Source organism: Lupinus angustifolius, chromosome LG16 (assembly GCF_001865875.1).
Source record: "Lupinus angustifolius cultivar Tanjil chromosome LG16, LupAngTanjil_v1.0, whole genome shotgun sequence".
NCBI classification, from domain to species: domain Eukaryota; kingdom Viridiplantae; phylum Streptophyta; class Magnoliopsida; order Fabales; family Fabaceae; genus Lupinus; species Lupinus angustifolius.
Genome location: NC_032024.1, coordinates 7,582 through 23,586, shown reverse-complemented (window position 1 = coordinate 23,586; position 16,005 = coordinate 7,582). Strand labels below are relative to the sequence as shown.

Sequence of the window (16,005 nt, the reverse complement as noted above, 5' to 3'; positions counted from 1 at the left end):
CGAGCCGGGCGACCCGTTTTGCCATCTCTACTTGTTTATCATTTGAGAAATAAATTATTTAAAAAAAAGTTTTGAGTTTTTTCTGGGTCAAAGACGAATGAATGGTTACAACTGTTTCTATTTATTTGTTGATTACTTGATAGCAAGTAAATCAATGCTTGGGAAAATAATATTATTATTATAAGAAAATATTAAACATTGTTTATCTATAAAAGGAAAAAACATTATTATTATAATAAGAAAATATAATATATAGATGAGTAAAAAATTAAAACTTATAATTAATTGTACTAATATATATAAAAATTATATAATTTAGGGGGAAAAAAGTGATATTGAATGTTTTTTTGATAAATTATTACACGTGATGATACATAAATGAGAGTGACAAAGAGAAAAGATGTGGTCCCATAGTAGATGTATTATGTTTGACTTAGTCCAAGAGGAGGGGAGAAGAATGGTTCAAAAACTGGTTTGAGTAATTAATAATAAGACGTGTGGTATATAGTTAAAATAGAGCATTAGTGATAACCTAATTGTATTGTATTGTATTGTATTGTGTTGTGTTGTATTGTGTAAGTGTGAAAGAGAAGAGAGAGTATGATGAAGAATGTGGATGAGTTCCTTCAACAATGCCAGCATTCTGGGGATGCTGCCTATGCAGCAATACGCTCTGTGCTTGAGCGCCTGGATGATCCCAATACTCGCTCTGAAACGAGGATCTTCCTTTCAAACATTCAAAAACGTTTTCAAACAAAGGAAGATTGTGATAAATGCTTTGATACTTATCATTTTAAAATCGAAGACATAATGTTGGAGGAACACCCTGAGCCTGTGGATAAAAGAAGAAGCAAATTGACAATGATGGTGATTCCTAGCATTTTCCTTCCTGAGGATTGGTCATTCACTTTTTATGAAGGCATTAACAGACATAATGACTCAATCTTCAAGGATAGGACCCTTGCTGAGTTGGGTTGTGGAAATGGCTGGATATCCATTGCACTTGCTGATAAATGGTTACCTTCAAAGGTCTATGGCCTTGATATCAATCCTAGAGCTATCAAGGTTTCATGGATTAACTTATACTTAAACGCTTTAGATCACAATGGAAATCCCATTTATGATGAGGAGAATAAAACTTTGCTTGACAGGGTTGAGTTCCATGAATCTGATCTTCTCTCCTATTGCCGACTTAATCATATTCAACTTGATAGGATTGTTGGTTGCATACCACAGGTTATCATTTTTCATGCTCTCTTATTGCTAAATCATACCCATTTCATTCACTCATTCATTCATTTATTATTCATTCATTCATTCTCACCACCATTTTCCTTCCTGCAGATTCTTAATCCAAATCCAGATGCAATGACTAAGTTGATTACAGAAAATGCAAGCGAGGACTTCCTTCATTCCTTGAGCAATTATTGTGCACTTCAGGTAAACATCATACTCCCTCCCTCTCTCTCTCATTTAATCATTCCTACGAGTCATCACATGAATGCAACATTCTTTTGTTTCATCTTCTGTCCAGGGTTTCGTGGAGGATCAGTTTGGCTTAGGTCTAATAGCCAGGGCAGTTGAAGAGGGGATATCTGTAATCAAACCAACTGGAATTATGATTTTTAATATGGGAGGCCGCCCCGGTCAAGGTGTCTGCAAACGTTTGTTTGAACGAAGGGGTTTTCGTATTACAAAGCTTTGGCAAACTAAAATTATGCAGGCCAGTAAAACTATATGTTTGACTAGATATCTTTTCTCTCCACTGGAAGTGCAATCTTATTGATATGTATTGCTACAGGCCGGTGACACTGATATTGCAGCCTTAGTTGAGATTGAGAAGAACAGCCCACACCGCTTTGAGTTCTTTATGGGGCTTTCTGGAGATCAATCTATATGTGCGCGGACAGCATGGGCCTATGGAAAGGCTGGTGGAAGCATTTCCCACGCTTTATCAGTTTACAGTTGTCAACTTCGTCAACCTAACCAGGTTGTTACTTAAGCCTGTTATTCCTAAAGAGAAAATCTATTGCTCTGAAAGAAATTTAATGCTCAATGCCATTTCTATATTGACAGGTTAAGGCTATTTTTGAATTCCTTAAAGATGGATTTCAAGAGGTTAGCAGTTCACTAGATTTGTTTTTTGAGGATGACTCTGTTGCTGATGAGAAGATTCCTTTCCTTGCTTATCTCGCAAGCATTCTAAAAAATAATTCTATTTTTCCATATGAGCCACCGGCTGGAAGCAAACGTTTCCGCAATCTCATTGCAGGATTTTTGAAGACTTATCACCATATTCCACTCACTGCCGATGTAAGAAACCAGCGTTATATTAATTATTTAACTACATTGCAGTATGCATATACATAGGTGCATATAGCATAAGGTGATATTTCATTAGGTTATATCTCGTCATGTACATGTTGTTCTCTATTGCAACCAAGCAAAATCCCATGCATCAATGAATGAACATGTAAGTAGAATCAGTTATCACTTAGGTTCCGTTCTAGTTCAAATCCTTCTGATTTTCTTATTTTTATCTGTTTCAATATAAGAACAACCAAACCTTAGTCCCACTAGGTGGGGTCAACTACAGTTTTATCTGTTTAAACAAAGGGCAACCCAACACATGAGGCTTCCACCAAGTGGGGTATGAGGAAGGTAGATGTGCACAACCTTACCACCACAAGTGGTGAGACTATTTCCAGGATTTTATTTGTCTTAAATCTAAGCACAAAAATATAAGAGGATCTTTCGGCCCTAATTCTTGTGAATTTGTCTGAAGTATAAATGTCCGTATTCCACAAATGAATAATAACAAATCCATAGATGAAAAGCTAGAGGAAATATGATCTGACATCTAGGTTTCGTTGATAACATGTAACATGTGAACCATTATACTCAGGTAGGGATTGGGACCTACATGTCTTGAAGTGTATTTCTTTGGTTCATAAAACCATACAATATTGACTTCATTCTTTGAAATCTTGTGCAAGAATGTTGTCATTTTTCCTTCAAGGGCTTCAGCAATTGAGAATGCTCTTCGCTTGTTCTCACCTCGCCTTGCAGTTGTCGATGAACATCTAACTCAGCACCTACCTAGGCAGTGGTTAACATCTTTGATACTTGAGGTACGGAAGAGTCATGCCTTGCTCTTTATGTTATTTGAAACCCTGGTTTCTGCAATTTTCGAAACATGATTACTATTTTGTTGTGTCCCTGTATCCTCATATTCATAGAAATGCTACTATATGCATATTTGTTCTTGGTGTGAATTTTTTTCTAAAGAAATAATCATTTTTTGTCTATTTTCTCTTTGTAAACACTTGCATGGACTACGTATCCATGCACAAATTCAATAGTTCTAGGAAAGGATTTTATTTACACAAAAGGATGGAGGCTTGTTGTTCACCATTCACTTTTTGGAAGTAGAGTAAGATTTGTTGCTTTCAGCATTATTAGTGGATGATATTTTCATGTTCTGCTGCCACCTTCTGTCTCTTTTGGGGTATAACTTAAAAACTCTAATGTGTTCCTCACAAACATGAAATCCAGACACCCTTGAGTTTTCTGATTTTAAACTGCCTTCTGTAGTTTACTCTGGGATTTTGAGTTTTCTCAGAAAAACGGCATATTTTATATATATATATTCCAAATTGTGGACACTAAACAACACACATCACATCTACGAACATATATTGGTGATGAAGAGATAACCTTGATAACAATCATCTTCTCCTGAATGTTAGTTGCTAATTGTAAATAATTAGTGTAGTGTTATCTCAAATGTCATTGATGCTCATCTACTGCTTGTGACGTGTATGCTTCTCATGGCATTAGATGTTGTATCCAATTACATAAAGTATTTTTGCCCATTATAGTATGTGGTTGTGAAACCTTGGATTCCATACTTAATGATGGAATAAATTTCTCTGATATGGTATTTGTAACAATTAAGTTTGATTGCTCTATCTATTGTTGCAACTAATCTATCTTTCTTGTAGAACACCAGAACTATTGACCCTTTAGATGATACAATTACCGTAATTGAAGCCCCTAGGCAATCAGACTTAATGATAGAACTAATAAAGAAATTGAAGCCTGAAGTGGTGGTGACCGGGATTACTCATTTTGAGGCTGTTACTAGTTCAGCTTTTGTGCACCTTTTAGATACAACACGAGAGATTGGATCTCGCCTTTTCTTGGACATATCAGATCATTTTGAGCTTTCCAGCCTTCCTAGATCGAATGGTGTCCTTAAGTATCTTTCAGGAACTCCTCTGCCCTCTCACGCGGCAATCATATGCGGACTGGTAAAGAACAAGGTAATATTTTATGCGAAGTACTTGACTTACTTAATCTTAGACTGTATGGCAGCCTTATGTTTTGGCTTAATTTTCACAATTTCTTATTGATGGCCCTTGCATCATGTTTTCCAGGTTTATCCAGATCTGGAAGTAGCTTTTGTCGTATCAGAAGAAGAAACCCTCTTTAGCGCCTTGTCCAAAACTGTGGAATTACTAGAAGGCAATACTGCATTAATTAGTCAATACTATTATGGTTGTATTTTTCATGAGCTTCTTGCTTTTCAGCTTGCAGGCCGACGTGCACCTGCTGAGGTTTGTTGCCTCACTTTTTGGTTTACAAGATTAAGACTATTTGTTCCTGGTATCTTTTAGCTCTTTCATTTGTGGTTCTAAATATATTTGGCTTCCGAGCGTAATTTTCTGAGAGGACATCCCATGTCCCTGTTATACTCTGCATTTTCCCAATTTCAAAGAAGGAACAGTGTTAGTATCGTTCATGGACTTGTAGCCAAGATGTTGTCACCTGTCACCAATTGTAATGTCACATTAGGGTCTGAATTTGGCTAATAGAAGGCAAAGACCAACTTAATTTATCTGCTAATATTTGCTTTAGTAGGAAAGGGCAACCCTGGTTTCATGCCATAGTAGACCTTGCTGTCTTAGGCATTAGAGGTTGCTGGGGTATATGAGAAAACATATGCAATCTAAGTTGAGGCATAGCCAATTACTCATTTAACTACTGATGTTTAGCCACCAAGGTAGGTGGCTTGATTATTGTAAAACTCGGGCCTGATTAACGTGTCTATGATTGATAACTGAAAGTAGAACGTGCATCCTAAATTTTCTAGTTCTTTGCATTTTCGTTGCCATCATTTTAAAACTCTGTTATCATTGCTTATGGGGGGAGTATGCCCTGTAAATGAACACAAAGGTATCCCTTTTATATATTGATTTATGATGCATATGACTATTATTATTTATTCCCATAGCAAGTTTTCTGATCACTTCAATTTTAACTCATGTCCTTCAGAGAAACTGTGAAAATGTCAAATCAGTTGATATGATAGGGTTTGCCAAATCAGCCTTATCAGTCCTTAATGATGCTGAGCTATCTATTGATGGGGAAGAAAATGGGTCCCTGATTCACATGGATGTCGATCAAATCTTCTTGCCTGTTCCATCTCCTGTTAAGGCTGCAATTTTTGAAAGTTTTGCTAGACAAAACATGTCTGAGTCTGAAACTGATGTTACCACAAGCATCAAAGAGTTTGTCAAGAGCAACTATGGTTTTCCAACAGGTGGCAGCACTGAATTTATATATGCCAATAATTCGAAAGCTCTTTTCAATAAGATGGTTCTCTGCTGCATCAAAGAAGGTGGTACCTTCTGTTTTCCGGCTGGATCAAATGGGAACTATGTTTCTTCTGCCAAATTTCTGAAAGCTGATACGATGACAGTCCCTACCGATGCCAATGTAGGTTTTAAGTTCACTGAGAAAACTCTCACCGGAGTCCTTGGGACAGTTAAAAACCCATGGGTGTATATTTCTGGTCCTACTGTCAGTCCAACTGGCTTAGTTTATAGCAATAATGAGATTGAAGAGATTTTAAGCACTTGTGCTAGATTTGGTGCAAGAGTTATAATTGATACTTCATCCTCTGGTTTGGAATTTGATTGTGATGGCTGGGGTGGATGGGATTTAGAGGGCTGTTTGTCTAAGTTGAATACTTCATGCAAGCCATCATTTTGTGTATCTCTTCTAGGAGGATTGTCTCTGAAGATGCTCAATGGTGTTTTCAGATTTGGGTTTCTGATTCTAAACCAGCCAATTTTGGTTGACACATTTTATAGTTATTCAGGATTAAGCAAACCTCACGGTACTGTTAGATATGCTATAAAGAAGTTGCTGGAGCTTAGAGAGCAGAAACCATCAAAACTATTAGATGCTATTGTTGAACACACAAGGGTATTGAGAAGCAGGTCTAAGTGCTTTAAAGAGGTAACTCCTGATCAGCTATACCTTTGTGTTTGAAATTTATTTTTACTGTTTTTGTGTGGCTGTAATACGTGTTCTTGTTCAGTTATGCATGCTATTGCTAACCTTTTTTATTACCACCATAGGCACTTGAGAAAAATGGGTGGGACGTGGTTGAATCGTGTGCTGGTGTTTCTATTGTGGCCAAGCCCTCTGCTTATCTCAACAAGGCGGTTAAGGTGAATATGGGAAATGACACTATTGAAATCACACTGGATGACTCCAATATCAGGAATGCCATTCTCAAAGCCACTGGATTATGCATCAATAGTGGCTCCTGGACTGGCATTCCTGGGTACTGTCGCTTCAATATTGCATTGGAAGAAAATGATTTCAAGAAGGCATTGGATTGCATTGCAAAATTCAAAGAAGTCGTACTAAATTAAACCACCTGTCATTACTCGTGATTTCACTTTTGGTGCTTGCTATTCTTTTTCTACTCTTTTTTTGCTGGTTAAGTTTGAGTGTTTATCCTGCTACACGCATGGTAAAATGGCCACAATTGTTCTTTTACAATTGGCTGGACGTGTAATAATGCTTTGGGATGTGAACTTCTAGGTTCAAGTTTAAATGAAATTGTTTCCTCTACCCGCTTTAGTTTGGTATGGCAGTGGCATGCAAGTAGCAATGTACATGGCTCCCATCTCATAATGTGAACCATTGAGCTAGCAAGTTGTATTTTCTATTCCTTTGTTGTCACGGATGATTGAATCCTTTAAAGCATGGTTTGTCATGTGTGCTTAATTAGGGGCTTCATCTGTGACAGTTAACTGTAATGGACACGGACTAAATCAACCCAAGGGATGAAACCCATTCAGATTGATTTACAGGTAAGGTTGGATTCATCTGCTTCCAAATATGGAACTTAATAACCTAATAATCCTCGATGGAGCTTAAAGTTTTATTCAATTAGACCTCTTTATTTGATTCATTGATTTAGTTCAGGTTAGATATGTTGGTGAGTCAATCATTACTCTGAATTCGAAGCAGCCAGTCAAAATAATGGGTGAGAAATACATACATGATCTTATTTCCTTGGCCATATGTTATAATTAGTTTTTGCTGTGGCACATGTTTGATTAAAGAGTCTTCTTCCCTAATCTAAATAAACACCAATTCTATGTTTTTGACGTGATACTAAAAAAAATGATATTTAGGGAGAAAATTCCCAAATTTAGAATTGGGGTGGAAGCATTTTTTAGTCCAAACCATGAAACTAATGCAATCGAACTAAGTCAAATCGAAAAAGTTCATTTAATTCGGTTTAAATTTTGTAAAACCATTGTAAAATAATTTGGTTCATGATATCACATTATCGAACCTAACCATGAATACTAACATTTCAATCATCTAGATTTTTAAAAATGTTTTTCCAACGTAATTTAAGGGAACATCTAATTCTAACATAACTTCACACTTAACTAATGTATTATTTTGATCGATTAGGTCTCTCTACAACATGTCAATCTCGTAATAGGTGAAGCAATCACCATATAGCTGCTAAAGAAATTATCATCTAGTCTAATTCAAAACTTAGTCAATTAATAACCAAGGTAACAAAAGTCGCTAGGTTACTTGTGTTAATTGTATTTAAATAACAGCTTTTGTATATATTATGCATCTAATTTCATTTAAATTATTATATTGGGTTGTTTTTTTATTATTATTTTAACCATTATTAGTATGACATGTTAGAAATTCTACTATTAGAAATTTAACCATTATTGTTTTTTTATTTATTATTTTAACCATCAATATTGTTTATTTTTAACTGCCTAATTAATAAATCAATTGAATTAAAATTTCATAAATAATATAAATAATTGATATACAAAAATGTCACAAATAATACAATATTTCATATACATATATAGTTAATTTAAACAATTTATGTAAAATATATTCAACTCATCATCATCGCACATAATAAGTTAAATAAAATATTACATTTAATTTTTATTTTATTTACACACTTGTTTAATAGATAAAAAATTGAATGTCATAACAATAAACAATTATTGAAAGTAATAATCTAAATAAAATTATCTACCTAACTAATCCTGACATGTATCTTTTGTAAAAATAGTATAACTTGGTTGGCCATTAGTTTTTACAATGGGCAAGATTATAATTTTCAAAGCCATATAACTAGTATTACTAGGTATAGCAAAAAACTTGACCGTGGAAATACTCACAATAGACACCCCTAATAATAACTTATAGTTGAGAATGAGTTTTATGATACTCGTCTTATTAGTACCTAAAAATTTATAAATTTAATTTTTAATTAATTCTTTTATATATATCATAGTTTATATTATTTTAAAATTATATATTACTAGCGTGTTGACATGCACTATCGTGCCTGTCAACCCGATTTCCTATCGTTTGTAATGTATAGTTTGTATTTTATAAATTCAAATATAATTTTTTGCGCTAAATTTACGGTTGAATTTATTCAATTGGTCTAATATTCAATTTTTTAAATACACTTTTAAAATAAGAAGATAATAAGGATAAAATAAGAAAATAATAATATATGGTTTTTTTGGTAGAAATAAAAAGATATTGAGGGTAAAATAGGAAAACACAAATTACACCATGATGAGTGGTTATTTTATGTTTTTCCTTTATTAATAGTATAAATATACTCTGTTATTATTTCCTAATAAATTTTACTTATTTGACTATGATAATAAATTTATCATATTATTTATGTAGTAATTATTTTTACATATTAATTATTACAAAATATATAAATATATAATTAAATTTAAAAATTCAATGAATATCGACCTACTCATTCATGTAGTTACAATTATTGTGGGTTTAGAAAACACCAGTTACCTTCCTAGTATTTATGGTGTGAAATTACACATAGTAGTCACTGCTATGCATATAAATTAGGATTGGTTACACAAGTACAAAAAAATGTGGGGTAATTTCACAAAAAATCAAATATTATATTTTTAGAGATTAAAATTAAAATATATTTTAAAATTGATGTGAAGAGTGCTTAGGCCTAACTCATTCTGTCTTGTCTGAGATGGAAGAAACCCTAACTCACTCGGAAGCAGCAATGGAGAAAGAGGAACCTTTGCACGATTCCGAATCCGATTCCGAATCCGATTCTGACTCTGATTTGGAGCTGAGCCTTCAAATTCAATCCCTGGAGGCTGAGCTCGCTGTTAACCCTTCCCATTACGATTCACATTTTCAGTATATAAAGGTTCTGAGAATAATGGGTGATGTTGACAAACTGACCAAAGCAAGAGAATCTATGAGTCAACTCTTCCCATTGAGCCCTTCTATGTGGCAGGAGTGGATCAAAGATGAGCTTTCTCTCAAACCCGATTTCTCTGCAGTTCTCAACCTTTATGAGCGTGCACTCTTCGATTATCTCTCTGTCTCTTTGTGGTGTGATTACATTAATTTTGTGCAAGAGTTTGATTCAATTGCTGGTACATCCAAGGTGAGGGATCTTTTTGAGTCTGCTCTTGCTGCTGCTGGCTTGCATATTTCTGAAGGCAGTCAATTATGGGAATCATACCGTTTATATGAGCAAGCTATCCTTCTCACCATTGATGAATCTGACACCGATGCTAAGGATAAGCAAATTCAACACATTCGTACTTTATTCCATCGCCAGTTGTCTGTTCCTTTAGCGGATATGACTTCCACACTTACCGCCTATAAGATTTGGGAAGCCGAACAAGGAAATGATCTTCATGAGGTTGATATTAACCCCCACGTTGCATCATCTTACCAGAAGGCCTTGGACATGTATAATGCTCGCAAGCATTTTGAACAACAGATTTGTAGCCAGGAGGATATTCCTGATTCACAAAGGCTACAACACTACCTGGTATATCTCCAAGTAGATACAATGCTATACTATACATTTGTTTTATATATATTATCATGTTTAACTCCAACAAGAGAATTGTACTGCAGAACTATTTGAAATTTGAACAGTCTTCTGGAACACCAGCAAGAGTTCAAGTTCTATATGAGCGAGCTATTACTGACTTTCCTATATCACCCGACCTATGGCTTGATTATACTCGCTACTTGGACAAAACTTTGAAGGTTTTTTTAGTTTACTCTGCTATTACCTTTGTTGTAACTTCCATTTCCCAAGTCCAAGTTTATGATCTGAAATTTTCTCCCTTTTTGTTTCTTTCTCCAGGTTGGTAATATCGTTAGCAATGTTTATTGTAGGGCCACTAAGAACTGTCCTTGGGTTGGAGAACTCTGGGTTCGGTATCTGCTTTGCTTGGAGCGCAGCCATGCTTCTGAGAAAGACTTAGCCAAAGTATGTTTTTGTATACAACTCACCTAGACACCTACCCCTTTCTTGTTGCAAATTAAATATTTGAAAATCCAATTTATGTGTCTTTAATCCTATATAGGTTGAATGGCTGATCAATAAGTAAATCTTGTGAATTATTGTTTAATTACAATTGCAAGTTTTTAGTGCAGTGATGCACTAATCTTTCTAATTCTTCCACATGAATTTGTCTGATAATTATTCATTCACAACAGAAAAGAAAAATCAATTTTGTTTTCCACTGATTTCAGGTCTTCGAGAAATCCCTTCTATGTACCTTCTCAACTTATGATGAGGTGTGGCCAATATTCAATTCAGTTTGTCTGTATCATTCTCTATAGTGGCTGAGATGGAAACTTGACATGTTCCGTTTCCCTTCCTCCAATCCCCTTAACTTTCATAACTCCATAATATATTGTATTTATAAAAGGCTTAATATAAACTTTTGTTTCAGTATCTTGATTTGTTTCTCACTCGGGTAGATGGCTTAAGGCGAAGAATGACATCCACCTATGAAGAGGATCTTTTGGATTATAAAATAATACGGCAGACATTCCAGGTTGGTTATGCTTATTTTAGACCTGCAGTCCTGTACACCCTGCCCAAGGGTTACTTGGTCTCCTCATTAAAAAGTTCTGTAACACTAAGTTGGAGTTATAAAGTAAAAATGGTCTAATGGTACTTCTGATCAATTTATTGTCCTTATGACCATCTTATCACAAGACAATTGCTGGAGGAGAATAAATAAATGGGAATAGTCCATAGTAATTTTGATCTTCTGTCATTTGTTATTGCTTTTATGAATGCCATTTTTCTATTATACCTTATGAACATTTTCAAAAAACAGAGAATAAAGATGCCAAAGTCTATTCTAGTAATTAAAGCTAGAATTCTACGCATTACACTTTAAGGAAACCTGGGTTTTGAATTAATCTAAAATGTCTCCTTTAGAATACTATGTATTATTTGTGAATTGATCTATATGCTAAACTGTTTACTATTTACTATTTTCAGCGTGCATCAGATTACCTGTCACCACACTTGAAGAATACTGAGGTTTTGTTACACTTGCATGCATATTGGGCCCATTTAGAAGCAAAACTTGGAAAAGATCTAACTGCAGCTCGTGGAGTATGGGAGAATTTTCTTAAGATCTGGTTTGATAGTGATCATTTCAAGCCTTTCCAAATTAAATGTTTTGATTTTGTTTTATCCATCATATTTAATTTCAAATTACTTTCTGAGTAAGTTTATTTTACTTTATTTTTTTTTTGGGTGCAGTGGTTCAATGTTGGAGGTATGGAAAGGTTATATTACAATGGAAGTTGAATTGGGCCACATAAATGAAACAAGGTCTATATACAAGAGATGCTACAGTAAAAGGTTTTCTGGGACTGGTTCAGAGGTATACATAGCTTTCTCTTATTTCTAATTTTTTTATGCTATCTATTCTAAGTATTGTGATTAGGTTCATGGCCCCACCTAAAAAATTTCCTGACTTTGAAGGACGTAATCAATAGAGAGAAATAAAGAAAGTAAAGATAAGACAAACCTTTTTTTTGCATAGGATAAGTGATCAAGCTTCTTACTTAGCACTTGAATATTTACCTTATTTCATTGAAATTCCAACTGAAGTTTTCGTAGCGCTGCTGCTGTTGAAGTGGTTAGTGATTGTCACAGATAAACCCTGAAAAAACTGAGGCCTTGTGCAGTTGGGGTCGAGGGAGGGTTAAGTGTGTGCAATATTACCTTCATGAGTGTACAGTTTGTTTCTTACTAAGGCCTGTGATCATCAGTTCACAACACATCAACCTATTGTTGTGCCAAGACTCGCCCTGAAATAGTGCCTTGTAGCTTGGGGAAATTGTAATGACTTAGGAACTCCTGACCTGAAGCTTCAGGAAATTAAAGTAATATGTGGCTATTAAGATGGGAGGAAAACCACCAAATGAAATCATCGATTTCTGTGGTCGCTTCTCGCCTTCTCCCAGGTGTGAATCTGGGAAATCATAGCCACGGTATTTTAGTTTTTCGTTTTCTATTCTTTCAGTGAGGAAATGACGAAAAGAATGTGCTTGTTGGGTTTAGACAACACTTGTGGGTTATTTTACTTGCTGCATAATACTGTTTGGATTAGATGATACCTTCCCTTCCTAAAAAACAGAATCATTCAGGACATATGCCACTCATGGTTACGCTTTGAGAGGGAGTTTGGCAAGTTGGAAGATCTTGATCATGCTTTACAAAAGGTACATCACTCACTCTTCAACTTAAGTTTCATTCTTTTTTCTTGAAATGGAGGCTTTTACGCAGGGAAGAAGGAAAAGTTAGAAAAGAAACTTAGATAATATGACATTGATATAAATCTGATATTCTGATGTAATGATGTTTGAAATGGTTATAAAAGACAGCTCCATTAGTTCTATCTCATACCAACTGAAGAATCGTAGTTCTAACTAAATAAGGAAAAAAAACATAAAATATAAAAAAATAGATATTCTAGTAGGAGTAAGGCTTAGTGATCATGAGATAATGAGTTCATATCTTGGAAATAGCCTCCCGCTTGCTGGGGTGAGGCTGTGCACATATACCATCCTAGATCCCACTAAGTGGGAGTCTCATGCACTGGGCCGCCCCAAAGATATTCTAGTAGGAAAGGGATTCATTCCTTTTTCAGTAATACCAGAGCTCTATGTGAAGCATTTGGCAAACGTGGTCCCTATCTGTATTCACTAAGGTTGACTTCTTGAGGACATTGCTTTTATTAAATTGAAATGTTCATAATATTGGCTACTCTTTTTCCTTCCTTTGCCATTTAGTATGCCCATTGCCTGTTAATGAAATGGTTAACCCTGCTGCATGAACTTGTTTATAAGTTGAATATGCAGAACTAAAGCTAATAATTGTTTGGGTGTGCTGATTTATGTTTTTTTGGCACTGCCTTTCCTTAGGTTACCCCTCGTCTGGAAGAGCTAAAGTTATTTAGGATACAGCAGGAGTCCAAATTGGCAGAGGAAAATGAAAATAATCCAAAGAGAAATGCTCGTGACAAGCGAAAGCTGGGGCCTGATATAACTGATGAGCAGTCTCCAGCAAAGCTACTGAGAGATGCTGGTAGAAACCCAACGAAAGCTCCTGATGAGAATAAACATCAAGTGCAGAACTCTTCTGAGGTGACAAAAGTGGAAGTGATCAACCAGAAAAATAACATATCTGATAACTTAAATGAGCAGCATTCTACCACCAGAAAAAGCCGGGCATACTCTGATCAGCACACTGCTTTTATATCAAATATTCACCCAACGGTAGATACTCTTTCACAGCCTCTCTATCTATGTGTGTCTTAGTGGCTGATGAGTTGTGTCGTCGCAGGCAAACTATGAACATATTCGTAATTTCTTCAGTGATGTTGGTGGAGTTGTTGCAATTCGAATCCTGCATGACAAGTTCACTGGAAAATCAAGGGTATTAACCACTTATTCTTTTTCATGTATTTATTTTTTGTATGGCTTGTTTTAAGATGTTAACTGGTTTATTGACTAAAAACTTAAGCGGACTTCAATATGGTGAAAGCTTCCTTGCATGGGTTCCCCAGTGGGTGAACACGGTGAATTTGGGCTGGATTGGTAGCGCCTCTTCAGTTTCATATCCTTGCAATTTCAGGGATCTCAACTTACATTTTTGTCATACGTGTTAGGGATAGACTACTATTGGGTTAGGGGGAAGCGCAAAACACTGGAGGTCTTCTTCCACTGATTATACTCATTCACCCTTGAATAACGTTTAAACATTTATATTCCTATAGCATGGGAAAACTAAACATATTATATTCTGTTTTTTATCAGCGCAGAGATACACTCACCATGTAACCAAGTGAACAGGTCTTGTTACAGTAGCTCAAATGAATGCTACATGTGCATTCACTGTATCCATAACTTAAGTTTTTGACAGAATATATGAACACATGCAATTCATGTATCGCATTTTATCTGTATCTCGCCTACATAGTAATTTAGTGTCCACTGTCTAGGAAATAGCTTCCAGTTTCTAAGTTTGTTATAAGTATATGATGCTGAGTGGTGTCAAGCAATCCCATGATTCCATCATATTATTTTGTATTTCTGTGGTTATGAATATGTATTTTGACATTTGATGTAGGGACTAGCATATGTGGACTTCATAGATGATGAACACCTTGCTTCAGCAGTAGCCAAGAACAAGCACAGGTTACTTGGGAAGAAGCTAAGCATTGCTCGGTCTGACCCAAAGAGGGGTGGAAAGGAAACTTCTGATCCAAATGCCTTGAAAGAACATGGTAAATGATTTGGACTTCATTTTGTTGCTTTAGACAGTTGCATACATAAATGTGCATGCTGGCCTCCCACTAATGTTTACGATGTAGTGATCTTGATTTATGCTTAAAATTTGTAAAAATATATGCTATTGCTGTTAGGCATGGTTGTCAGATCAGGATTCTAATAGTTAATATAGAACTTTATCACAAATCTTAAACTTTATATCACAAACCATAAGATTTATGATCAATAATCTGTTAATAAGTGTCTGGATGTTAGCATTTTAAAATCAATTTCCCTTACTATTTTTCAGTGTCCAAAGAAACAGATGATACTTCCAAGGAAGATGGAAAAGTGTCATCTAAAAAGAGAGGAAATGACAACATCCAGCTTAAAGGGAAGAATACATTTGCAGTGCCTAGAAATGTCCGACCACTTGGTTTTCCTGCAAATAAACCAAAAGCAGAAGAAGAGGGGGATGAAAAGCCAAAATCCAATGATGAATTCCGAAAGATGTTCATTCGTTGAGGGTTATGTTTCTGTTAATGCCACCAATTTGTCACTTTGTTCTGCTGGATGTCTCTAATGTTTACAACTAATTGATTTGCAGAATATGTTTTGATAATGGATGTGTATGTTACACTTTCATATTACAATTCACTGTTATACGAATGGCTTTGTATATTTTCATGTGAGCGTGTAAACAGGTGAAGTCGGAGTTCGAGGGCCGTGGTACATGTTTTCTGGTATGGAAAGTTATAAGGAACCTTCCTCTAGTCTATCTCAGAGAATAAGAATTCACTTTAAACGCTTGACTTTGCATTTTCATTTAACATTGCTTATATTCACATGCATGATGCATTTGAGGAGTGAACTGTACGCTTGGCTTAGGGTAAGCTATTGAATTTATTCTAATATATATACCGATGAAACTTAGGTTCATTGTATCATGCATCCTGCTATGTTTGGGTGAATGGTGTGTTTTCATTTAAACCTATTATTACCAGTTTTCTTTTTAAATTAATTAAAAAACCCAAA

At 35.3% G+C, this 16,005-nt stretch overlaps 2 protein-coding genes across 6 annotated transcripts; both read left to right on the top strand.

The window, feature by feature from the left end:
- On the top strand, positions 580 to 7,083 carry LOC109329628 (methionine S-methyltransferase). The gene is made up of 10 exons (XM_019563330.1): positions 580 to 1,236; positions 1,345 to 1,440; positions 1,535 to 1,723; positions 1,802 to 1,990; positions 2,077 to 2,313; positions 2,997 to 3,131; positions 4,005 to 4,325; positions 4,440 to 4,619; positions 5,338 to 6,306; positions 6,429 to 7,083. Exons 1-10 carry the CDS (start codon positions 601 to 603, stop codon positions 6,726 to 6,728), a joined length of 3,252 nt encoding a protein of 1,083 aa, XP_019418875.1. The 5' UTR covers positions 580 to 600; the 3' UTR covers positions 6,729 to 7,083.
- Positions 9,344 to 15,789, top strand: LOC109329629 (squamous cell carcinoma antigen recognized by T-cells 3). Of its 5 annotated transcripts, none has more exons than XM_019563334.1 (13): positions 9,346 to 10,207; positions 10,297 to 10,431; positions 10,532 to 10,657; positions 10,924 to 10,968; positions 11,127 to 11,231; positions 11,687 to 11,829; positions 11,954 to 12,077; positions 12,847 to 12,921; positions 13,624 to 13,977; positions 14,045 to 14,137; positions 14,831 to 14,987; positions 15,296 to 15,603; positions 15,757 to 15,789. In XM_019563334.1, the coding sequence occupies exons 1-12, from the start codon at positions 9,389 to 9,391 to the stop codon at positions 15,493 to 15,495; spliced, it is 2,376 nt and encodes a 791-aa protein (XP_019418879.1). In that variant the 5' UTR covers positions 9,346 to 9,388; the 3' UTR covers positions 15,496 to 15,603; positions 15,757 to 15,789. The 5 variants fall into 5 exon arrangements, with proteins under 5 accessions (XP_019418881.1, XP_019418879.1, XP_019418878.1 ...); XM_019563333.1 differs by having other exon boundaries at positions 9,347 to 10,207; positions 15,290 to 15,603; XM_019563331.1 differs by having other exon boundaries at positions 9,348 to 10,207; positions 15,281 to 15,603.

Excerpts from the sequence above, each read along its gene's own strand:
- LOC109329629 (XM_019563331.1), top strand. The coding sequence starts at position 9,389 with ATGGAAGAAACCCTAACTCACTCGGAAGCAGCAATGGAGAAAGAGGAA. Across the intron at positions 10,969-11,126 it reads CCTTCTCAACTTATGATGAG|TATCTTGATTTGTTTCTCAC; the intron begins GTGTGGCCAATA and ends CTTTTGTTTCAG. Across the intron at positions 12,078-12,846 it reads TTTCTGGGACTGGTTCAGAG|GACATATGCCACTCATGGTT; the intron begins GTATACATAGCT and ends AGAATCATTCAG.
- LOC109329628 (XM_019563330.1), top strand. The coding sequence starts at position 601 with ATGATGAAGAATGTGGATGAGTTCCTTCAACAATGCCAGCATTCTGGG. Across the intron at positions 1,237-1,344 it reads TTGTTGGTTGCATACCACAG|ATTCTTAATCCAAATCCAGA; the intron begins GTTATCATTTTT and ends TCCTTCCTGCAG. Across the intron at positions 3,132-4,004 it reads TAACATCTTTGATACTTGAG|AACACCAGAACTATTGACCC; the intron begins GTACGGAAGAGT and ends TCTTTCTTGTAG.